This window comes from Mugil cephalus, chromosome 5, assembly GCF_022458985.1.
Source record: "Mugil cephalus isolate CIBA_MC_2020 chromosome 5, CIBA_Mcephalus_1.1, whole genome shotgun sequence".
Lineage (NCBI taxonomy): Eukaryota > Metazoa > Chordata > Actinopteri > Mugiliformes > Mugilidae > Mugil > Mugil cephalus.
Window position 1 is genome coordinate 26,661,216 of NC_061774.1, and position 26,266 is coordinate 26,687,481.

Below are 26,266 nucleotides of genomic sequence, written 5' to 3' on the forward strand. Positions count from 1 at the left end.
TCGGCCAAAGTTTCAGTCGCGGTTGTTGAAGAAGAGAAGCAGGAAGTAGAAACGAATATTAACCCGGGTGGCAAAAAGGACACAGCGCCCACTAGTGTTTGGGTGGAGCTGTTACCGAGCGACTGACGAGTGCACAAGCAGAAATGATTCTAATAATTACAAACCAACACGTTGCTGGTGATGCTTTAAAAAAACAAAGTAAGAAACTTTATCCGTCGTGGAGATATCTACTGAGTAGTACGTGTATCTGTGGACACTGTAAAACTTCTAGAGACATTTCAGCTCTTGGTGTAACAGCAACAATAAGCTGAACTGAAAGCAGTTTGCTGGAAAAGCCAAAGTCTGCTTTTATTCTGATTAACACTGCATGCGCCCTCCGGGTCAGAGCACGCAGAGATGGAACATATTGAACTATTCATGTTCATGAATGCCGTCTTAAAAGTGGCCCCACACTTTACATAAATATACAAATAATAGCTCAGAGAGTCAGACTGTGTTTAATCCCCGAACAATGCAGCAACGATCCCTCTCAAGATGAAGACCACTGTCAAAACACTTTGTCAGTAATAGAAGGCTGTCTCCGGCCTCTATTTACACAAATGACATAATTGTTGTCGATGATCTTCTCTTTTGTCACGGCCAGATGACATCTCTAAGGAAAGAAGTGCTGGGAATAGTAAGACGAGAGCAAATTACAGGGAGACGACGCTGAATCGCGCTCCGTGAATTTAATATCCAGCTTGGCATAACACTCCATTTAGTTTTCAATACGCTTTAACCAATATAAAGAAGAAGAAGAAGGAGGCAATTTTCTTGTAAACAAACTGTCCATCCTGCCCAGAACAGTTTGATTTGATAAGTCAAACTTTTCCAACAAAGATGGGAAAGAAGAACTCAAGCAAAGAGGCTAATCTATGTGAATCTCTACAGCTCGTCATTCCTGACGGGGTCACATGTTACCGGTGTTTATATCTACGTGTCTGCTCCTGTAGGTGAGATGTTCCACGTGCATGAATATTAAAGTCCATCCTGTCAACATAAACAGGACTGTTATGACGAGCGCTGGGGCAACATTTACCTTTGCCGATGCAGATAAGATTTGCCCTATTAAAGGACATGACGACTAAAAAAATGTAATATTCAACAGGCCACGACGGAGCAAACGTGCACCGTCATGTCCTTATCACAGACGGACATATGTTCTATGTTTGGAAACAGTAATAGTTTGGGAGATTAATGAGTCTGGGCCACACGTTTGAATGGGACTGGGGAGGGTATAAATAGAGATAAAGTGGCCTCTAGTGCACCTGAAAACAAGTCATTTCCTTTTTACAGCAGACTGTGGTTCCCTCTGGACGCTGGGAGATGATTACAGCCGTGTACACAAACTACAAACAATAAAGTATAAAAAAAACAATAAAAAACTTTTAGCATCGATATAAATACAAAGACTGAAACATGGAGTTTAATAAGATGATTCCATCAATGTTGAGAGGTAATATGAGAGTAGAAAGAGAAATATTTTAAGGAAAAAAACAATATTAAAGACGGAGTTACAGGCTCAAACTGCCCTAGTTTCTCATTTGTTATGTTTGAAGTTTTTATTTCTTCTTAGGGTTTAGTCTGGATGTCCAGTTATTTTGACCGGTCCATTAGTTTATGTTCTTTGTTGGACTTGTGTTTATTAAGAGTCAGGTGAAGGTATCTGTCACAAAAACCTTCAATTCTCTCTCTTTTTTTAAAAAATTGAGACACTTCTTCATAACATCACCACCTCATTAATAGGTCGTGGCTTTTTCCATATAACCCTCAAACAATAATCCAGTATTGTTTGTTTTTGTATCGTATAACGTCTCAAACCCAGTAGTGAACCACAATCTATGACAACAACCAATGATTTCCACACACATCCACTGAGTGGATGTTCAATTTCACGCACTCGTCCAAAGACCGACAGGACCTGGAGGACTTACTTGAGTACGTGTGTGGATCCGTTGATCTGCGTGGCTGTGCAGGGGGCGCCGGAGCCCAGGATGGACGGCCGGCGGTACCTCTTCCTCCCGCAGCACAGGATGATGAGGAAGGCACGGCGGAAGGACTTGTTGAGGAAGGCGTAGAGGATGGGGTTCAGCATGGAGTTGATGTAGCCCAGCCAGAGGCAGGCGACCCACAGCTGCTCGGGCACCGTGTAGTCTATAAAAGGGTCCACCACGTTGGTGACGAAGAACGGCGCCCAGCAGAGGCAGAAGCAGCCCATGATGATGCACAGGGTCTTTGCCGCCTTCGTTTCAGTTCGCATGCGGTGGTTGCGCTGGTGGTCGGCGGAGTCCGACATCGCGCCGGCGCCGGACGACGTACCGGGAGCGTTGCCGCCGCCGCCGCCGCCGCCGCCGCCACCACCTCCTCCCCCCGCTCGCTGCAGCATGCTGATCTGCAGGGCGTGCGCCCGCGCCGTGATGTAGATCCTCTGGTACGCCAGCACCATCAGCACCAGGGGGATGTAGAAGGCCACCACGGAGCAGGTCAGGGCGTACGGCTTGTTCACCATGAAGACGCAGGACGTGGAGTTGCTGCCCACGTTGTGGCGCCGCTCCTCGATCTGGTGCAAGACACAAGAGCGGGGAAGAAAAGTCAGAGGTTTGACCCGAACGTGCATGTTTATCTGGAAGCTCTGCTGCAACGGTTACTTGTGACTTAAAAGTACGACATTTTAATTCATGAAACACAAACACTTCCTCGACTGGTGCATTCTGTGACTCTGTCTCCACGTCTAAACTTTATGTTGTGAACTTAGAGTCGAGTTTTAACAGGTGCATCAAAATCGCCACGTTGCTGTTCTGTTTCAAAAGGCTTTTCCTCGGCTGCTGATTGCCACAGTGACACGCTGTTATTTGTCTTCTTGTCGCGGAGGCCGGTCTCTTATTAGCCGAGATGACTGAAGCAGAAAAAGGCAGCGAGTGACTCAGAAGACGAGGAGGAGGAGAAGAAAAGTCTTTTGCAGAGACTCTGATGGATGAAGGCCGATGACCCGAGAGTGTTAAACGTTCGTTTCTGTTCGTCCTTGTGCGTTTAAACACGCGGAGGCTTGAGCCTGTCAGGACTCGGCTGTTAGTCACGACGACCACGAGTTCGGAGAAAGACGCACAAATGACAAAGGAGGAGGAATTCTGCATTTCTAAAACAGACAGTTTAGGATGAAGCCGTTTGTATCGAGTGTAATTGAGGATTAACTGTGCTAATTTTAGGACTTATTTTCAAAATTTGATCTTGGGAAAATGTGTTAAGTTCAAACGAGGTAGACCTTTAAAGCAATTAGATATTTGCAGTGCTAGTTGGATGAAGCTGTTCTGAAATCAAAGTCTGGATAATTACATTCAAAGAAGAAAAAAAAAACATTCGAATAAATGTTCTTGCCTTGAACTGATAAATTGATATTCCAGCTTTTAAAAAAGGGGGACGACTGCGGCAGCTTTTTTTCTGCAGTTATTGTACAAAGAGAAATGAGCTGATATATTTTATATGAACTAAAATTCTGAGCAGTTTATTCAGTTGCAGTATTTTTACATTTAATAACACAGCATTAAGTTGTGTGACTTTCTTTTAAAGTAGAAAAAAGTGAAGATGTAAAACTCAAAATGGTGAAATGCATAGTTACTGATCTGAGCAGTATTTAAAAAAACAAAAAACATGCTTTCTGCAACCTCATTATCTTCTTCTGAACTGGTTTTATACTTTAGCAAAATATAAAACTGAGAATCAACATGAAGCCACGTCAGAAGGTTAGAGATTTCTCTGGATTAAGTCCTAGTATAACCCTGTTTGTTGAACTGGTAAACAGCTCCACTCTGCTACGCCACGAAACACCTTCAGACTTTTTACGACGACGACGCACTTAAAATCCCACGTCCTCCTCAGTCGAGTCTGTGCAGCAAAAAAAAAAAAAAAAAACAGGAAAAGAGGAACGTGGCTCTGGAGGGAGAGGGAGGCTTTGCCTGTCTCCATTAATCACGGATGAAGTCCCGTCCCAGGCTTCTCGTTCGCTATCATCTCATCCCCGTAGGAAACTGTGGCTCCGGGCGACGAGATGAATAATACAGAGATCAATGAACGAAAGCCTCACTTCCCCTTGTGCAAAAACAGCCAAGTTTATGTATGAATGAAGTCGAGAGTCAAGTGGAAAATGTTCCGTCTGTTCGTGCGTTTGTTGGGAGTCACAGAGTCTCGTGTTTGAATGAACTGGATGAAAGTATGAGACAAAAAAGGGTTTTTAATCAAACAGACTTTTACCTGTCTCAGGTCGATCTGCTCGTGGCCCATTGGTTTAAAGACACTACTAAGTAGCTATTTTGTTCATTTAAATGGACACAACTATGTGAAACAGAGTGACTCACCGTATAATCCAGAGTTAAACAAGTGAGAAAAAGTTTTTTGAAATCGGTCTAAATCCGGCAGCGCAGCTGTTAGCTTTAGTTTAGCTTTAGTTTAGCTTTAGTTTAGCTTTAGCTTAGCATAGGCGCTGTAATGTAGAGTTGCTAATTAGCCAGACGTTCGCAAAAGTGATAAATACACTCAAGAATTTTCCTGACCTGTACATTTACACTGAGTATGTGTAAAAAGGGATTAACACTTAGAGTAGATATAGACTTGTGACTTTATTCCTGTCAGACACAAAGACACCAACGCAGCACCTGAAAACCAGTCACAAGGAGCCGGGAGTTTGGGGTTTTTTACATAGATGTGGGTGCATCCCCTGAACTAAACAAGAAGTAAGTAGACAAACATAACACCCATCAGTGTTAGGGTCAGTCAGGGTCCGTGTGCCTGATCTTCGTTGTTATTTTATTTAACGTCTAACTTAACACAAAACCACGTCCCTGCAGTGAAAACACGGGTTTTTCTGTTTTCTCACAATGAGTCGTGACCTTTACCCATAAACCAGAATAACCCCCAGTCTGTGCAGCGAACGCTGCACTGGGGTAACGATGCATCATCTTAACATTTTACTGTGTCATTTCCCAAAAGCCATAAAAGCTATAGAAGCTGGTAAACAGAGGCAGAGACGTGTTCCCGCGTCTCCTCACATCTAAATTCTGGATGCGCTGATGAGCCGCGGCGTCACTCTGTGCCAGAACTGACCTGCCTCTCAAAATATTCAGCAGCTCTAATTAGACCCGCAGAGAGCGGCGGCAGCACAGCGCTAACTTTAGGCTGCTGTTGTGCTAAACTTCTGTTTGTGTGTGTGTTTGGAAGTGAGAAGTGTGCGTATGACGTGTGCACCAGCGTCTCTGCTGCCAAACCGAGCCGACCTGCCGACACTCGGCTCTGAGGCGGCTCTAGCTGGCGTTCACATGAAGGCAGACGGGGGGCGAGGGAGGTGAACGGTGGCTTGGGAGTCTCCTCTTTCAGCCTCTTTGTGTCTTTTTTCTCTACACACCTGTTCCCTCCACCGCTTCCTGCTTCATGTTGCTCTGATCGTGACTGTTCGGAATGAAAACAGCAGCTAATTGAAAACTTTTAATTCACTAATTTGTGTGACAGTTGCTCTAGGTCGCTCTGGGTCGCAGGTCTGCAACTTTTATTTGATCTCACACTTTTATGTATTTTCATTAACACTTTGTTTAAAAAGCACTTTTCAAAATAAAAGTATGTGAACACAAGACGGGGAAATGAATGAGTGTGAAAGGTTGTGACACGTAAACTGAATCATGTAACAGTCTGAGGTCGACTGAAGTTCAGGACTAGAATGAAGGTGCATTGTTTTCCTGCTTTAACTCAACATGAGGACCACGGATCTGAGGCGTCTGGATCAGGACCAGGTTCACACGAAGTTTTAACTGATATTTGAGGAAGAGGAAAATAAAAGTGTCTCTTATCAATAAAGCTGAAGGTTATTGATTCTGTCCTCACAGATTTGCACTGCATTCACTAAATGTGATGATTTTATTCTGATTCAGTTGTTCCTGACTTGAATCCACTTTGATCTGTTCAACAGATAATAACTTTAGGTGTATAAGTCACGGGCTGTTCGCCTAAATCTTTCAGATCCCACTCGGTTGTAGTAATACGGAAGTGGAGCTTTGCATTTCCTGAAGTGTCTCACAATTTTGCAGGAAGTATTGTAATTTTAGTTGTTGTTTTAAACACATCTTCAGTTTTACGCAGTTAATCAGAGAAACAGGCAGAAAAAGATGAATTCATCACCAGCACTGGAAAAGCTTTGAACCTTCCACCATTAAACTACATCCCCAACTGAGATAAAGTTATTTTTATTTGGTAAATCTGAAACTAAAGAGTTGGTTTTGTTTTCATGTGAATGATTTTTAACAGCCAGAAGAAAATTTATTTTCATTTTTTAACTAGAAATTTTAGAGAAACCTCTGTCAAACTGGAAGATAGAGACACATAAATATTAGATTTAGAGAATATTTTTCTTTCTTCTAAAAACTTGACTTCCTTCCTTCCTTTTCTCATTTCTTCTCGTCGCTCCTGATACGTTGTAGCTTCTAAACGAACACGATGAGCGAACAGGCCTCCGTTAACCCCGTTAACCCCGTCTGAGCTGCTTTGCATTTCCAGAGCCGAGCAGCTTGACTCCGTGTCTGTGGCGTCGTCCTTCAGCCTCTGATGTGGTGATGTTGTTGCCAGAGCAACACATGAAGCATTTCATCTAGTAAACAATGATCCATCTATTTCACATTAAATGCAGCTAATAGAGGTGATTCATTCTGACTTGAAGGAGCAGAACATGACTGTGATGATGATTTGGTTCTTGTGGGAGAAAATAGGAGGTTTCTACCTATAGAATTAGGGCGCTAACAGACGAATGCTAACAGACGAATGCTAACAGACGAATGCTAACAGACGAATGCTAACAGACGAATGCTAACATGAGAGAACCTGGCTGCAGACGTCTCAGTACTAACGTAACATAATGGAATAATCTCCAGGTCAAACTCTGCTTCACAAAAGTTATTTGCTGCCTCCACAACCTAGTTCAGGTAAAACATATATAAATATTCTAGAAAAGCAGTGATGCAGTTAAGTCACGTTTGGTCCAGTCAGAGCCTCCTCGGTTACAGAGTCCAGACTTTTCACCCCGACTCCTGAACGTCACTCAGTTCGGGGCAGGTTCACAAATATTCACCCGGTCACATGGGGAAAGGCAGCTTTTCTAAAACTATTTGTTTGAAATCAGTATTTGTTAAGAACACATTATTTGTGCCTTTACGAATCGTATTCAGGTTCGGCTCCACACATAGAATAGAAATACGTGACCGGTCAAAAGTTCTAGAGCAGCATCAGTTTCCTCTGGTAGAGTTGGTCAGAGCTTCATCCTACAGCAAAATAATGACCCAAAACTTTAGTCTGAGCTAAACCAGAACTACCTCAGGATAAAAACTAGATGGAAAGCTTGAAAACATGGTGTGGACCATGGTTCAATCTTTAGACTTTAACCCCGTGGAGCTGGTTTATGATGACGGACAGAAGAGTGAAAGTTAAGCTCCCAACAAGAGACACATGTTTCTGGGACTAAACTCTCTGGAAAATATTTGATTTCCATTTTAGACAGAAAGAAAAGCATGTTCACATGTTAAATCAGACTGAGACGTCACTTAGATGAGTCCAAAGTTTAGAACAGATTTTTGGTTATTTATTGACTCCATGATTTTTGTTTTTCAGTTGTTTATTTGCGCTTTCTTTTCAAAATAAAATGAAAGAAATACTGGAGCGCTCTAAAACTTCTGAGTGGTTGTACAATGAATATTCCTGCAGCACTCACCAAGTCGTCGATGCCGATGCTGTTCCATCCCTGCATGATGGGAAGGAAGGAGATGAAAGTGGGAATGACCCAGCAGCCACCGATCATTAGAGCCACTCGCATGGGCGTCATTTTGTTCCGGTAGACCAGAGGCTGGCAGCAGATAGCGTAATACCTGCAGAGAGACCACACGTGAATAAGTTGGGATGTGGTCGAAGCGTTGAGCAGGTCACCTCCATTAAAACGCTTCTGCTGCATTAAGAAAAGCAAAGAGAACATTAAAACGCAGCCAAGACAGAAGATAAAAAACGAGGAAGTCCAAGGAAACATTTGAGGTAAAAGAAGCTTTTGATAATCCATTAAAAACTCAGGAGCCCGAGTTATTCCAGCCTCCTTAATAATGCACTGGCTTGCAAAAATAAACTCTCTTTTTATTTGTGTATTTAATACTAAATCCTCAAAACGGCGCCAGAGCCAGAGACAGGGAACGAGAGGAACATAGTGACACTGTTAAATTATGTGCTGCCGTTTCTTTTTTTTTCTGCTTTTCGTTCCATTTTAAATGAGCTCCTCTGGCAACATGCGAGCGAAGCTGCTGCCGCTGCTGCTGCCAGCGCGTTCGAAAAAAATACGCTAACCACCAATAATTTAGCAATGAATTTCAGCAAATCATCAAACGCCTCCCTCACTTCTCAGTCCTCTGCCTTTCCCATCATCTCAATATTTATTTATCCGTCGTTCCTCCGTGTGCATGTGTGGGTGCAATCATCTCTTACTTTCTGTCTATCTTAAGTCTACAGTTTGTTTTTTTTCTTCCTCCATCCCTAAACCCTCTGCTAAAGGAAACGGAAGAGCTTAATAAGTGTCCTGACACCATCGCAGTCCATCTGTGGCCTCATTTCCTGCTTCTTCGGCCTCTTAGTCAGTGAATTGTCACTGGGTCCTGGCTGCTCTATTACTGCTTGAGACGGGGAAACCGAGTTAGTCATATGCAGCATCCCATCACTTATCCTCCCTGACAGTTATTAGACCTGCAAAGATACGGATGGAGGCAGCTTCACTTGGTGCATCGGACACAAACTCCTCCTGTGCTGGTCAGAAACAGAAACACAGGTTTGGGTTTTTTTCTGTGCCCTGACAGAAAACGAAGAGAAACAAAACAGATAGTGCAGCCAATGTATTCCTGTGTTCCTGTTTCTCCCTGTTCTTCTTCCTTGTTGATAGACTTCACTTCACTTTACTTCAAATTGCATTTCCTGTACTTTTAATTTGTGCATAAGTATTTCTTCGGCAGCACATACCCACTGCTCCTTAGTCGCTGGCTCCGCTTTACACCACAATCTGGTAATTACTTTTTTTTTACTTTATTTATAAAGCACTTTAAAAAAACAACATGTTTTGCCAAACTGCTGTACACATACATTAGGACAGAAACAAACAATAAATAAATAAATGAATAAGAAGCCAAACCGCTGTGCACAGACATGAGGATGGATTCAAAGTAATAAAACATTCACACAATAAAAAGAATACGAGGCAACATCTCAAACTCAGTTAAAAGCCAAAAACCTTTAAGAGAGGATTTAAAAAAAGAGTGTCGGCCTGTCTGATATGCTATGGGGCGTGGGGGGGGGGGGTCTGGTCTGGTCTAGGTGCTACATGTCGAAGTAACGTCCACATGAATGAATCCCAGGTCCAAAGGTTCCCATCAGATCACTGAATTGTCACAACATGGTTTAAATGTTATTTATTTCTGCTATCAGTGGTCATAATGTTGTGGCTGATCCGTGTACATTTATTGTGGGAAGAAAACACAAAAGGGAAAGAATAAGTTGACATTGTGTTAAAACTAACACGGTTCCCAGAGTGTGAGCAGACAGGCGGGGACGCCACCGTCGCTCTTTATAGAACCACGTTCCCACCGGTTCCTAAATGCTCAGAGCTCGTGTCCAATTAAATGTATTAATGCCGACAGCGAAACGCTGAACACGGAGATTACACGGTTCACGTGCCTCCTCCCGGCCGTGTTTACAGACTTCATAAAAACGACCCCGTGAGGGTATTTTGGTCATTACATCTTCTGGTGATCGAAGCATAAAACATTTGATTGACATTTATCGTATCTTTGTTAAAAATTAACATTCATTACCCACGTGACCAAGATAGGAAACTGGATAAACTATGTGTTTGATTAATTTAGAAGACGGTAATAAAATAGGAATCATAAAAGTTATTTCAGTGGAGGAGAATCCAATGAGCGCTTGATTTGTTCTACCTGAGATTCCAAAGAGACACAGACACTGAAACAACAAAATAATAAATAAAAATGACCAATGTACGTTTGTTTTTCAGTAAAAGTCAAGGAGACACTTATTATGTACTGGCCAGGAACCAAGACCCAACTTCTGACTTTCTAGGCTAGTTAGCTGGTGTTAGCTGGTGTTAGCTGCTGTCTCCTTGTTGGTTGCTAGTGGCTAGTCACGGCTAACCTGCTGCTCGAGGTTTTTGTTTTGTCTTTTCAGTTGCACTGGGTTCCTAAATGTGCTTTGCCTCGTGTTTTGCAGAGGGGAGAAGTGTTGGTCGACATGTAGTTGCATGTAGCTGATGTCGGCTAAGCTAGTTAGCTGGTGTCCTCTTGTTGGTTGCTAGCTGGTTGCTAGTTGGTTGCTAGTTGGACTGGGCTTCTAAATGAGTTCTGCCTCGGTTCTTGGCACAAGGGATTATAACATCTCATCCTGTGTAACGATGACGCCTCATCTGAGCAACAGAACAGCTCTGATTGGTTGCTTCCAGTTCGGTGTGTTGGTATTTATTTGTTCTTTTATATCAGTTGAAACACCCCCATGATACCAGACGCATATTCTTGAACAGAACCGAGTCCTCCTACGCCGGCTATTTTCTATTTTTAAACGCCTCCCTTACGCTTAAACACACTCCAACATCTGCCTTTTCAAACAAATGACAATTACCACTAATTTCCCTGATGTGTGTTGACCCTGCACGACCGCATTTTCCAAAACAAATGAAAACCAAATAGTCCTCTACGAAAAACGCCTCTAACGTGCATCATCATCTCGGTTAACGAAACTCCCTCCGTACCACACACACACACACACACACATGGTTTGATTAGCTCTGCCTCTCTGTTCTCTGTGTGTGTGAAAGTATTACATTATATCAGACACTACAGCAGGAGCTGTTGGGCCGTGATACCGCTGAGACGCCGCCGCTGCCGCCTCTGAAGCGCATGAATGGAGCGGCAACGGGCGATACGGAAAAAAAAATACCGTGAATGAAGCCTGAAAAAAAAGGCACCGACGCCGGATGGAGAGGAGGGAGAGGTGTGAATGAACGGATGGAGGGAGACAACAGGAAGTGAGACGGTTCCAGAAAATAGACGCGTAAAGACAAAAACAAAGGGAGGAGGAAGAAATGGAGACGGAGGGAAGTCGATAGAAACAGAACGTATGTGTATTTATATCGAAACGCTCAAATGACAGATGACTGGAATAAGTCCTCACATGTCAATGATTTAATGATTGAGTGTGTGTGTGTTGGTGTGTGTGTGGACATTGACCAGGACTCAGGTCTGTTCCAGTGTGATAGGAGACAGATGAAGTCAGCTGACTGTTGGACAGAGACGGACTATCTGCTAACCTGTATTCTCTCTGTGCGTCGCCCAGAATAAACCGGATCTAGAATCCACTGATCCTGGTGACGTCAGTTCACTCCTGTTGTTTTGTGTTGTTTTGTTGAGACTGAGACGATGAGACGAGCTGGATTCAATCAGAGCATTCACCGGTCAGCCACAACATTAAAACCATCCGTCTCTAGACTTCTTCTAGTCGTCCTGTCTCTTCCTGGTTGTCTTGTCTTTTTCTAGTCATCTTGTCTCTTTTGTCTCTTTCTAGTCGTCTTGTCTCTTTCTAGTCGTCTTGTCTCTCTTGTTTCTTTCTAGTCATCTTGTATCATGTCTCTTCCTAGTTGCCTTGTCTCTTTCTAGTCGTTTTGTCTCTTTCTAGTCGTCTCGTCTCTTTCTAGTCGTCTCGTCTCTTTTGTCTCTTTCCAGTTGTCTTGTCTCGTGTCTCTTTCTAGTCGTCTTGTCTCTCTTGTCTCTTTCTAGTCGTCTCGTCTCTCTTGTCTCTTTCTAGTCGTCTCGTCTCTTTTGTCTCTTTCTAGTCGTCCTGTCTCTTTTGTCTCTTTCTGGTCGTCTTGTCTCTTTCTAGTCGACTTGTCTCTTTTGTCTCTTTCTAGTCGTCTTGTCTCTTTTGTCTCTTTCTAGTAGTCTTGTCTCTTTCTAGTCGACTTGTCTCTTTCTAATCGTCTTTATAGTCATCTTGTCTCTTTCTAGTCGTCTTTATAGTCATCTTGTCTCTTTCTAGTCGTCTTGTCTTTCTAGTCGTCTTGTCTCTTTTGTCTCTTTCTAGTCGTCTTTATAGTCATCTTGTCTCTTTCTAGTCGTCTTGTCTTTCTAGTCATCTTGTCCCTTTCGTCTCTTTCTAGTCGACTTGTCTCTTTCTAGTCGTCTTGTCTTTCTAGTCGTCTTGTCTCTTTCTAGTCGTCTTGTCCCTTTCGTCTCTTTCTAGTCGACTTGTCTCTTTCTAGTCGTCTTGTCTCTTTTGCTTCTTTCTAGTTGTCTCGTCTTCATGTGGACGCCATCGTTCTCTGATGAGTCGACACTTTCTGAGACACAGCGTCGTCTCCCTCCATCATATTCAGCAGGGTGGTCATAATGTTATGCCTGGTCGTATATTGTGTCCGTATATTCTCGCTCCGTGAAGCAGCCGAACATGTTCAGTCTCTTTTAGTTTTTGTTTGAAAGCAGATTTAATTTCTGCTTCAGGCTCATAAATCTTCTCGGTCCCATTTCCAGCAGCAACAAGCGGCTGCTGACAGATTCTTGTTGTTGAGCTACAGGAACGAGCGCGCGGCTCTGAATTAATGTGGGAAAAAGGCCCATTTACGAACCAGCGAGATGATTTATTTACAGCGTCAGTGTCCAAAGGTGCAAATAACACGAGTATTGTATATGTTAAAATACCAAATTAAACCCTCGACAGATCATGATAAAGTCTCGCACCGACCGTCCGTCCCTCGTACGTCTCCACAGGGGCTGGATTTGCACATTCATAAAACCTTTGCTCGTCCTCAGAAGGTTTCCCGAACATTGTGTTGTTCCACGGCCGCATTAGAGCTAATCCAGTTTACACCACCGTCACCCACTGTGGATGTTACTCTGCCTCCTCCGCTATGATCCCACCTCATTACCTACCCACGGTGCGTGGCATTTCACAGCCATCGGTAATTTGGAGGAGTGGGTGTGTGTGGTCTGTATGTGTAAAAAATAAAAAATAAAAAGGTCAAGGGGCCCTTTTCTATTCGACTTCCTCTAGATTGATTCTTTAAATGTGTGGATGTGGAGACATGAGACGCCCCCATTGTGCCCAAACCACAAAAATACACTTGCATGCATCACGACTGTGCACTGCCAAAAGAACCGCTAGTATGCATAGCTGCAGAAACGCACACACACACACTTATCTACACATTCACCTGGGTCAGATTAGAAGCAGACGTAGCACAGCTGAATGGCAGCCGGGCACCGGACCCGAAAGCACTTTAAATGGCCCCTGTTTCCCTTTCATCTGCAGAGCATCGCTCTCTTGTTTATTTCTGACATTTTTATTCGGCCATTATTTATGCGAGTGCTGATTTTGTGAGAACAGGCAAACCCAGAGTGTGTTGTTACATTCCACGTCCGTGTGCCGCTGCAGAATCTGATTTGTTGCGACCGCAGGTTTCGCAGGTACGAAACCTCCACCGCTGTCATCCACGACTTTACTGCAAATACCGAAGGAGCTTTTCAAGTAATGTCCTTATATGCACGAATATTTAGTGTCTTTTTGTATTTCGGGTCCGTATGAAAGGCATCAATGTACTCGACACCAAAAATATTTTACAGAGACAAAAGAAAATGACTCCAATACATCAAAATTGTTTAGATTTTTTGCCTTTCTGCAGAACAATGCTGTGTGGGTGATGATGTCTAACAATTTATATTATACAGGGCTAAGAATAAAGAACATATTTCACTTTTAATCACGTATGTGCACTATTTTTTAATGCATTAGCTTTGGCATTTCCAATTATCAGACTGCTGCTTTCACAAGAACAGAGACAAATAACTTCCCCCCTCCTTTCTTTTTTTTTTTTATTCCAGCAACTTTTATAAATATATATCAAATAATCTGTCAGTCAGTGGCATTTGTTTTGAAGAGCTGCATTCTCATGACTTCTAAATGTTAGGTCAGTTGCCCACAGCCCACAGAGTGTATATAAAGATGGGAGGCAGGGACCACTTCCTGCCACCATGCAGATGTGAGGTGAAAAAACACTGGCGACCTCAATGAGATACTTTGTAGGATCATGAAATGAAGTGAAAATGGATCTTTGTAAAGTGAGAGTGAACTGGGACTTAATATGAGAGAAAAGATCAAAATAGATCAAAATAAATCATTAAAGTCTAAGTCTGAGCTACAGAAGCTTCTCTTTAAGGTAAATGAAGCTTGAATCTGTCGGTCGTAGCTCACGTCAACACCATCAATCTGAAATGCGCCTCTCGCTCTGCAAACTCTCAGCTTTGCCATAACTTCCGTACCTAGCGTGGTGCGTTCACTGACATCAAGGACATAAGACATGATCTACGACCACAGCAACAATAGTCAACTAAGAGAACAGAACTACATGTGCTTATCAATACTGTGCTCTGCAGATTTTTTTAGCCTAAATATATCGGAACCAGTAGCATTTATAAAAGGATTAAAGACAGGATAAAAAAAATAAAATAAAAACATTATAGCTGCTACATGTGGAAAAGGCTTCAGAGATAAAGGTTTAATAATTTTAGATAATGAAGTTCGCCAACAAATTGTTGATGTGCAGCCTCCCTATATCTTTTACAATCTGATTCAGTGTTGGCTAATTACAAAACAGAATAAAAAGTCATTAGTGCAGGAAGTAAGCTATTTATCAATGGCCGCACGTTGGATTATGTAGCAGTGATCTCTGTTGCATGGTCTGATGCTCTACCTGTGGCATTCATATGCAAAGTCCCATATGCAAAGTTATTAGAAAAACAAAAACTCCCCAAATGCACACAGAAAAAAGACCATAAAATATACATAAAAAACAGTTCTACATAAAATAACAGTCAGGCAACGTCTACAACCTTTTCTTTAAATGTAAAAGGTCGTCTAAAGATTTTCAGTGGCAAACTTCTAACCTTATAACGAAGCTCAGCTGGCGATCGAATATAATCATCGTCTTTAACATGAACAGCCTCTCTCCTCTATTTATTTTCCTCCCCTGTATCTCTCCGCTATGCACCATCTGCCACGAGTCTCTCTAATAACAGCTCAGGGTTCGTTGTATGACCTAATCATGCTCACCTTCGCTTCTTCTGCCCGTCTATTCCTCCATTTATAGCACTTATCTCTAATATTAAAAACAGGGTTTTCTTGGGCGTTAATGTCACAGCAGCATTCATCTGCAGAAACTTAGAAAAAAAACAAAAAACAAAGGCTTTTGCCTCCTGAATATAAATGCACTATATTCATCATAACTGCAGTGTAGCAGTGCATGGATTTCAGATATAGAGCAACACAGTTTTTTGCCATGGCTGTCTGAGCCTGTTATGTTGCCCCCTGGCAGAAATCTGCTGAGCCACCCCCGATGCACCAACGCACACAGCAGTAGTAGTATTTCAGGTGTTGAGGAGAAAACAGGAAATTCAAGCTTCTACCATCTCTATCTGGTGATGAAGATCACGTGATACGACCACAGACTGTATGGAAACGGACGGTGAAGTGATGGCAAAGCAGAAGACATAATTAACCTCGTCTATCTAAGTAGATCTCCCCCTGGTGGCTGGCACCAGTATAGGTCATAAGCTCCACCCCCTCCATGTTAGTGGGCGGGACTTGGGCCAAACTAAAACACTAATAGTTAGAAACAAAAATCAATTTCAGTCATTTTCAGTTTAGTTTATATAATGTTGGTGCATGTTCAAGTGTCAATTTAGTTCAGTTAGTTCAGCTTCGTTTATAGCTTATTATTTGTCGCTATAGAAACGGGATGTGACATAATAGTGACCCCCAGTTGCCATGTCAACCGCTCTGAAAAGCGTCTGTGGGACTGTGAGAGTTGTAAATAAATAAATAAATAAATAAATAAATAAATTTAAAATGAACAACCTTTCTTTTCCTCAGTAACTAGTGGAGATAGAGCAGAGCATAGTATTAATTAAACAAACGCGTGAGTGAGTCTGGAGGAAGTGTGGTCGGGTTATTGATATTGTGACTCTAGTTCCAAACTCACACGATGCCGCTGCCTTGTATCCCTGAGGACACCTTCAGTTTGCGACCATATTTTTACACAGTCTGTGGTTACGATTGAAAGCTCCAGAGCTGCTACTAAATGGATCGGTGCTGAGCTTGTTCCGATAATTAGCAGACAATGCTCTATGATGGAACAACAGGGGATTCCCCTCAGCACACACTGTGTTCTGGTTCTGCTAATTCATCTTTGTTTAATCACTAACAGCAGTGGCATGTAATTACCTGAAATTAATAGAAAAGTGCAGCCTCTGGTCTGTTATTAACTTTCCCAACATTTTAATTTCCAAACGTCAATAAAAGCAGGACTTTGCAATAAAACATTAGCCGCTTATCTGTGAGCTGCATGTTAAGATCTTATTGTGATTCCCTTTATCGTGAGGCGACTGCTTTACTGCCACACACACACAAATTCCACTTAAATCCGTTTCTATATATTTGTGTTATTTTGCCACATGTGGCTTTATTTTATTCTATTTTATTTTATGTGTCGCTCCTGTGAAGTCGTGTGAGCTCAATGCACCAACAATTTCATTACTGGTGATGACGACTTTTCACTGGTACAGAGTAATTGACAATAAAGAGTCTTGAATCCTACAATTTGAATCAAATCAGCCTCCATATTGCACATTTATATAAGAAAAGAGGAAGCGTGACTTCACTCTGACAGTGATATCAGATGTACAGTAACCAAGAAAATGGCAGAGAAGCTTCTTACAGGTCAGATATGTTTTAATTATTCAATTTAATCCCTCCTTCATTGTCAAGGAGCTGAATTTGTTTGTCTATCCAATCGCATGCAGGTTGAACACAATGAATTCCAAATGCCTTATATCCTGATAAGAATCGAAGGCTAATTTGATGCCATACAATCGAGAGTTTCTGCGATTTCAAATATGAAACCATGCTCTTGTATTTCTGATCTTTCTGCATCTATTTCTTTATCCGGCTCCGTCTTTTTGTGTCTCTCGGTCTGAGTGTCTGAACTCCACCGAATGCCTTTGTGTTGGAGCATCCTCCTTGTGGCGCTTCTGTTATTTTTAGTCTTAATTCATTCTTTTCAGCTCCTTTTCACCGTCTCCTCACAGAGGCTGAATGAGAAGCTTTATCCTGCAGCTGCTCACTTGTTTCCTGTGTTCTCCCCCTTTTTCTTTTATTCTCCGTTTCCTCATCCTCAGTATTTCTTTCTTTTTTCTTTATTCTTCCTTTCTTTGTGTTGTCTGTTGGCCAATTTCTTAAAGTAGGAATACATAATGGCCGTCTTAGGACTACTCTCAGCTTAGTTTTTAATTTTTATGAATGAGTTTTTATGGGTTCCGTGAATTAAAAGTGGTCGAATTCGATTTTCGAATTGACTTTGGTTTCAAGATCCTCTCGTTGGCTTGGTCGGGCATTAAAATACAACAACAAGGTCATTGTTAACTAATGTTATTAGTAAAACCTTTGCTGTCCCTAAGTTGCCAACTGGGACGTCTTCAGTGAAGCATTTTATGGGATTTCGCAGGAAGCTCAAGTGTTGAGCTAAATTTAAAAACCCAGTGGACTTTTTGGTAATTGAAGAAGAGTCGTACATAAGAAACCAATTATAGAAAACTATGTAGTTTTTGCTGGAAGTGCAATCACGTCATAGCTTTTCACATGAACAAATCAATCCTGGGTCAAAGTGAAGAAACACAGTTCGAGTCCGAGTTATGCCCAAGTTCCAATTCCCTAAAAAGCCATAATCGTCTTCTTATCCAAAAACCATTAAAAAAAAGACAAAAAAAAACACTGAGAACCCAACAGACATAATGGGACATAATGGTATTTGTATAAAAACTAAATAATGGATCACTAACTGCTAATAAATAATGAAAGAGTATGTGTTGGCAGAAACGAGAAGCAATATCTTGACTTGAATTTCTTTGACTGATATAATATCATCATCATAATAAAAGATTTAAATGCTGGGAATTTGAGAATATGTTGAAAATAACAATTTATTACAAACATCTCCATCCCTCTCTTGACAAACAATATCCAGAGATCGTAAAAGAGATCTACGCCGTCTGTGTACTGACCATACACTTGAAGTTGTTTGCTCAATAACATGAAGTAGATTCCAAACTTATTTATGGCCATGAAGCTGGTGGAGCAAGACGAAGAGTTTTCAGACAAATAAAACACTCTGACTGGACTGGAAGCAGATTGTTACTCAACCTGCTGCAAAAAAAAAATATCTGCATTTCAATTGGGGGGTGGAGCCGAACCCGAATACGGTAAAAAAAAACAAATAGTTTTAAAATGATTTATAGTCAAGAACAAGACAAACGTCCTGTCAAAAAGCTGCCGTTCCTCATGTGACCACAGTGACTATTTGTGCGACTTTCAGGACTCGGGGTGAAAAGTCTCAACTCCGTAACAGAGGAGGATTTGACCGGATGAAACACGACTTAACTGCAACGCTGGTTTTGTCAGATAGATTCTTTTTCACCTTAGCTGGATTGTGGAGGAAGCAAATAAGTTTTGGGAGGCAGAGTTTTACCGGGAGTTTGTTCTGTTACGTTTCTCTCATGTTAGCATTCGTTAGCTCGACAGTTCAGATCGTTGTCTATTGGTAATGGTATTGGTCTCTGCTCACTTTATTTATATAGCAAAAAAAAAACTGGAGGCTCTTGCTCAAGGACACTTTAGCATGTGGTACATTCTGGGAATCGAACCTTTAACCTCTCTACCCACTGAGCCACAGTCGCCCCATTGTCTCCCACAAGAACCAAATCATCATCACACTCATGTTCTGCTCCTTCAAATCACCTCTATTAGCTGCATTTAATGCAAAACATCAACCAATGCTGCAGATACATTCACAATAACAATAAAACGTATTTTTACACTTACATACCGTAAATTAGAAGTGTAACTAAAATAAAGAATTTTATTCGAATTCCCTCAACAAATACAGATCCTGGAAGCTTGGCACAGCCTCTGCTCTGAATGTGGAACATATCTGACTCGGTGCTCTGTCTGTCTGTCACCACGTGCTGCTTTTGGTTCTTATTTGTGTGTTTTATGTAGCATTTCCTCCTCCAGCTCCAGCAGGAGTCTGGTCTCCGGTGGAGGGATGTTTCCTTTGCCTGTCGTACAAAATGCAAAATGCCAAAAGCTGTCTGGAGGCCGGATCTTTGAGCTGCAGCTCTGTCTTCACCACTGATGTCAGTTTTCACCATGGCTAAAAATCTAAAGTTATATTCTCTTACACTTTATTCCATTTTTAAATGTTCACTGAACTTTTTTTCTCCATGTAAAAGGAACATCTTTAAGGTTAAAGAATTGAGAGGATTCTTTGTTCGATAAACAGAAAATACAGCATCGTGACAAACATGTTGTGTCCTAATAATGTTCTTTCTATATAAATAACAGCTGAAATGACAGAACCTCTTTTTTTATGTCTTCTGACTTGTCTTATGTTGTGCATTGAAAAGTTTCTCATTGTTTCCTCCTGTGTTTACGCCCTTTCTCCTCCACTGATGTGGTCAGCAGACGCTTTTCATTCAGAGGTTTCTATTTACTGGAGCGACGCGTTTTTTCGCTCGTGATCTTTTATTTCCCTGCCGTGGTCTTCTCTCATATAATCTCTTTTATATTGCTCGGCTGTCACCAGAGGCCCTGACATATTCCGTCTGTTCGTGCCGTAAGAGCAGTGACTTGTATCAGCGTTGTGTTGCGTCCTGCAGCTACAAATCTCCCAGAGGGGTTTTTACAAATGGAGCATATTGTTGCTGTTTTGTCATTTGGGCTGAAGTGTTTTCAAGTGGAGAACTTTTAATGCGAGGGACATTCAGAAATAGACTAAAGTTATATACAGGAAGGAAGGGACAAGCAGGGATTTGGCAGCTTGGTGTCTAAGAATTCAGTGAGTTGTAGCTACCTTTTGCAACGCAAGGCGGACGGGTACCAAGTTGAACTCATCTCAACACAATTGAGGCCAATTGGAGCAACTGCTACACATAATTCAAACACAGAGTTTCCCAAATGTTCATGGCAGATGCAGCAACAGCAGCACTAATGGAGAGAGTGATGGGCTGTATAAATATGCACAACGTGTCCTCACTTCCGTGCATTGGCCAAACTGACGCTATTTTCTCAGGGAAACTAGTGGCGCCAGCACGATCCAAGAGTGGAGTCACATGTAGCCGTGATATCGATGCCCCGACCACACGAAACTCTGCTCTACATCCACCAATTACGAGTAAATGTTGGATTATACATTGCACTTATTCATTTATTTGTTTTTACAACTCTCACGATCCCAAAGGAGCCGCATGGCAACTGGTGGTCGCCATTATGTCACATCCTATTTCTACAGCATCAAATAACTAACTAAAACAAAACTTATCCATAAAACTGACACGTGAACATGCATCAACATTATATTAACCAAAAACTACAGAAATCATCCTTGAGTTTGAGTCCCATCTGCTAACATGGAGGAGGCGGAGCTTATGACCTATACTTCACGTGCTTTGGCTTCATTTTTGAGGAGATGTTCCATCTTTATCCACAAGTTTCTTCAGGAGCCTACGGGAGTTGCTACTTCCGCTCGCTGGTTTCATGTTTCCTGTTACTGTTCACACAGCTAATCAACACCATGATCAAAACTAGCTGGGAAAAATAAGCTTGATGAACGTAGCGCCGTTTATTTTTTTATTTTTTTTTAAATGAGCTCATGTTCAACTTGTGATGGTTGCCACAACAACTCAAAGAAACTGAAAAGTTTATCTGACATTAAAAACGTCGTCAATAAACATCGGACGAACTGCAAATATTGTACTGTAGTTAATAGGGGGGTACCGGTACACACTAGTCACGGTTCGGTACGAGTTCGGTACAACGAGAAAAAAAGCAACAAAAAGTCAAACATGTGTAAGCCTAGCTTTTATCATTTATTTTTGAACAGACTGCAAAACTAAAAACCATCTCCTGTTATAAAAACTTAATAGAATAAAAGATAAAACAAATGCATTAGGTTGTGAGTGCAACAGCTTGTGCAGTAGACGGCTCATGCTTTACCTCTAGCGCTTTCACTAAATACTTGAAGCCTCTACTACAGCATATGGACGCGTAGATGTTGATAATTGCTTCTGTGATTCTGGTTCTGTCTGTTTTCATGTCAAGGATCTGCTTAAAAAACAGTGGGGATAAGTTGTTGCACACATGTCTTTTTCCTCGCGCCAGTGATTGACATGTCGGGGTCAATGCTATCTTATGTGCGTTAGCATGTTTGATATATTGCCAGTAGCAAACCGCACCTCAGTGAAACAACGCCGACAGACGGTCTTTGTCCGGTCCACCACACACGTGTCATTCCCGTTATATTGCACGAGGAAACCGAAGTGCTGCCATACGCCTGATTTAAATGAAGCCGGCGGCTCTTCTAACTCAACACGCTCCATTCTTCTTCTTCTTCTCCTTCTTTTTCTTTGTCTGCTGCTTCTGCTTCTGCTTCTTCTTCTGCTGCTGCTTCTTTTTCTGTAATGTCGGTCGCTGGCAGCTTTCAGGCAAATTACCGCAACCTGGATTGACGTGAGGACTCAACTTTTTTTAAATACTCAGACGTATTTGTCGTGTGAACTGTGACGCCCGTACCCTCACGGGACGAGACAAATGCAAATAGCGTAACCCCCCTGACAATGTCAATGTAGCTAATGTTCGGCCATAATGTCCGTGAGAAATGATGGATGTGATACTCTTGCAGAACTTGCAGAACTATCCCCACAACTTTTACCGGAAGAGTAAAACCTACTTCCGCTATGAATCATGGAAACATTCAGAATTCAGGAAAAAATGTGGATAAAGTCTATGCATGAAAACGAGCATAAAATAAAAAAACATACATGAGGGTTACTAAGGCAACCAGAACCTGGGTCGGCTGCAAAGAGACGGATAATGAGCGAATCTCTTTATAGGTGGGCGCAGCTTAAAAAAACACAAAGCACAGAAGCGCTTATGGGCACAACCGCTGGAATCCCCAGCAGAATTAAAGGCCCTGAAGGCTTCAGTATTCCTGCTTTGTACTTCAGAAATGTGGGGATAACGGTGCGTTTCTTCTAAAAGTCCTTTGGCGCTGCGCTCACACAGAAAGCGAATGAAATGTGAACTTCTAATCTGTTCCCCCGTCTCTGACTAATCACGGCTAGAAGCCTGAGTGCCTGGCGGGTTATTCGTTCTGATATCACAAAGATTTAAAGGCATTTTCGAGACCATGTTCAATATCTCCATTTATTACAAACATCTGAGTTCCTCTTTCGATAAACATCATCCAGAGGCTGTGAAAGAGACCAAAATTGGACCGTACACTTGAAGTTGTTTGCTCAATAGCATGCTAAACTTATTTATGACCATAAAAGCTGGTGAAGCAAGACAAGTAGTTTTCAGACAAATAAAACCCTCAGACCGGACTGGGAGCAGAGCGTCACTCTGCATGTGCATGTATCTGTGTGTGAATATGGAATATACTGTATCTGACTCGGTGTTTGTTTCTTATTTTTTACAGTATTTTCTCCTTCGGCTGCAGCAGGACTCTGGTCTCCAGTGGAGGGATGTTTCTTTTGCCTGCAAAAATGCCAAAAGCTGCCAGGAGGTCAGATCTTTGAACTGCAGCTCCGTCTTCACCACAGAAGTCAGGAGGTGAATCACAAACTTTTTTATTTTATTTATTTATTTTTCTACCATGGAACAAACCTAAATTTATATTCTCTCCCATCCTATTTTTAAATGTTCACCAGACCAGGGGCTGATGAGAGAGACAAAGTATGTGTTTTTTTCCACAAGCAACAATGACTGTCATCCTAAAACATGACCACGAGCAGGATTATTTGTTCAGTGAACAATTTTATGTCTCCAGAATGTTCAAGCATTAAAGACCTGAAGCTAGTGTCTTGAAGGCTATAGGGTTCTGCTGCGTCTCCTGTTTCCTCTGGCAGATAATCTCTGAGTATCACCCTCTTTCCAACCTCTCTACTCATCAAGCCTCCATAAAAGACCTGGTCCACCCGTCCAGCTGCACCAGTTTGTTCCATCTCGTTCGCTGGTGATTATGTGACAGTGCCTTTCAGACTTGTTGGGTTTTTGCAGGTGCTGTTTTTTGTGTGTGTTTGCTTGGTTGAGCTTTAATCAACCTCTGCGTTCAGTCCTGCTCCCCTCAGTCTACAGAGCGACTCCCACCATCCTTCAGCTGATTTTCTGCCGTCTTCACCGTTTTCCACCTCTTGTGCTTCTTTTACCTCTTTTATTAAACTTTTTTTTTTTTTTCTGCATGTCCAGGGCTGATGAAACCCGACAGATCCTGTAACCTCGAGGCTGCTGTTTAAGTACGTTCACACGAAAAGTAAAGAGCTTTGAGAAAACCACACGGAGCCCATTGAAGGTTCCTCAAAGAAGTGGTTAACGTTGGCTAATCACACAGATCACAGTGGCACTGAATGGATAAGGAGCTGCCTTTCATGTAAGGGCACGTCAAAGATAAATGTGAAGGATTTCATTTTATTTTGCAAAAATGGGCAGCTCTGTAGAAACATATGCTCTATTGTAGAGTTCTTTTTACTTAACGATAACGATAAATAGTGTGAAATAAACCTTTTAATGAAGTGTAAGTGATAACCTTATAGAAAAACTGTGCTGTAAGTAAAATAGTATTTCTGGATTAAACTACGCTATTAATGAAGCAGGCTGGATGTCACTGGGGATGAATTTATTACGTCCTCCGATCCTAAGTTGTCAAAATGCTTTTAACCTCTTAACTGTGTGTTTAAACCTCCAACTTGAAGTTCTAGGTCAGAGCTGCAAAGTACTGTAGCTTCCACACATGAGCTTCTAAACATCCCGGAGAGCGCTACCTTGATGGATCACACTGAAGTACCTACTTTAGGCTCTTTAACTACAATCTCTATGCATGCACTTTGCATTACGCTGACTTTTTCTCCAAATGCATTGTGTTTCCTGCTGGGGCCCTTTCCTTTGTTTCTACGCTCAGTGAAAATCAATTAGAAGCATCAATTAGCATAAACTTGCTGAAATGGCATAAGTAGAAGTTCCCACTGGGGATGTGGGGGTGAGGTGTTCTCTCTTCACGGAGCTCTGGCTTCTTCTCACATTCCAAAGATACGCTTGTGAGGCTTTGACGCGAGTGTGAAACGATGTGTGCGTTAACCCGTTGATAAACTTGGCGACCCGTTCCCTCCACTCGCCCCAGTGACGGCTGCTCCAGCCTGAAGATAAGAGGTAACAGATAATGCACGGATGGATGAACATTGCAGATAAGCCGGAGGCGTAGATAGAGTCCGTCTTAGTCACCTTCCTCTGGGACAAGGTTAAATAAATGTTCAGCCTCCTCCTGATTGATGAAGCTGAAAGACTCAGAGTCCCAATAGTCGCTATTCTTGCAAGTGAATTCCTAAAAACAATATTATCAAATATTAGGTTATATAAGTTTAATTAGCATCGATTTTAGTGGAGTTAGCGTGTATATATACAGTGTATTTTAATATAATCGTTGTGTCAACATTCATTGATTTGAAAACCCTGCATTATTTCATTAATTTGGTCCCCATATGAACAGAGCTCTGTGGTGTAATAGACGCCATCAAAGCCAGTTTAAAAAGTCTAATGGAACAACTTAAAATAAGAGCAATGATTCTGCAGCACAGCAGCCGCAGTGTGAACTGCATGTGGTTAGTCCTGGACTGTTTGCACCAAAGTGGGGGGGGGGGGAGTCACCGGCGTGCTACTTGTCAAATATAGTTTGTGCATGAAAACGAGCTGCGCCTCATTCTGTAATCCATAATTCTTTGTTTGTGTTTCACAGTGACAGAGTTTATCTCTCGCTCGCAGACCAACTCTTAAGCAGAGGAAAGTTTCTGTGGTAATTAAAGGAGTTTACCGACGGAGCCGGCGTTAACTTTGCCCAGACTTGTTTTTAAACTTTAGAGCCGGTGCAGGAGTCCTCTGCCACAACATTATGACCACCGACAGGAGAAGTGAATAACATTTAAACCATCTTGCGACGATGCAGCGTTCTGCTGGGAAACTTTTGCACCTGACATTCATTCATGTGGTTGTTACTTAGACATGTAGCCCCCACCTCGACCAGACCAGACCAGACCCCCCCACCCCCATAGCAATGACACTCCTCGATGGCTGCAGCATAATGTTACGCCTGATCAGTGCACACAGACAGATGGTAGCAGCGTTGCATGAGTTATAATAACAGAATGCAAACACGCAGTCCAGGAGCCAAACATCTGCGCTCTCTCGGTTCGTTGCCCAGCGCTGATCCACAGCCTTAAAGTATTCTGGTAAAGAAGCACCAGGTTCCGTCTCATTTTGACTTTCCTCTTGGGAATCTGTGATAATCTGCACTGCCCTTCTCATCTTGTTAGGAGTAATCATCCTAAATGCATCCATCGGTTCCCCGTGTTGCCACCTTGTCCATGAAACACAACACGCAAAAAACAAACCACAATCCAGGCACAAACACATCCCACCTGCCACCACAACCTGGCAACCCCAGGACTCGATTCGAGGAGGCGTACTTGCAGCTGCTCTCCGCGGAGGCGGGGAAAGAGCCGAAGCCCGGGAGGTGACAGGTACGGGCTATTTATTCACGGCCTCATCCTTACAGCTCGAAATAAGGATTCACCAAAGAGGTTCCTTTCATCTGTCAGTCGGCCTGTCACCGCCTCAGACGAGAGGGGATTCTGAAATGAACCGATAACCAGCGATGGCGGCGATGCTGCTCCGAGCGGTAGCAGAAAAACACTCAGTCACTCAAACAGATGCTTATAAAATAATGACACGTTATTGAAGCCATTGAAGGCACATCTGGTTCATTATGATGCATTTTAATTAAAAATGAGCAAATGTTAATTAACGGCTATCGAAGAGGTGATTAATAATCAAACAAATGCTTATGCAACAGAAACATACAGACCAAGCTTCACTACCTCCGTTAAGTTCTGTTATGCATCATAATCGTTACAATATAAAATTCATCCAAATACAAAATACGCAAACAATAAAAAAAGATGACCAACATGATCTCTAAGCGAGCACAGACTTCTTTAAGAAACAGGCAATT

General features: G+C 42.2%; 1 protein-coding gene across 2 annotated transcripts in view; it reads right to left on the reverse strand.

The window, feature by feature from the left end:
- htr4 (5-hydroxytryptamine receptor 4) overlaps positions 1-26,266 on the reverse strand; it is a 187,257-nt gene that overhangs the window by 46,959 nt on the left and 114,032 nt on the right. For both annotated transcript variants that reach the window (XM_047585264.1, XM_047585265.1), the window contains exons 5-6: positions 7,781-7,934; positions 1,974-2,599 (exon numbers count right to left, since the gene is read on the reverse strand). In XM_047585264.1, the coding sequence (XP_047441220.1) occupies positions 1,974-2,599; positions 7,781-7,934 (780 nt within the window). The remainder of the gene's footprint in view (positions 1-1,973; positions 2,600-7,780; positions 7,935-26,266) is intronic.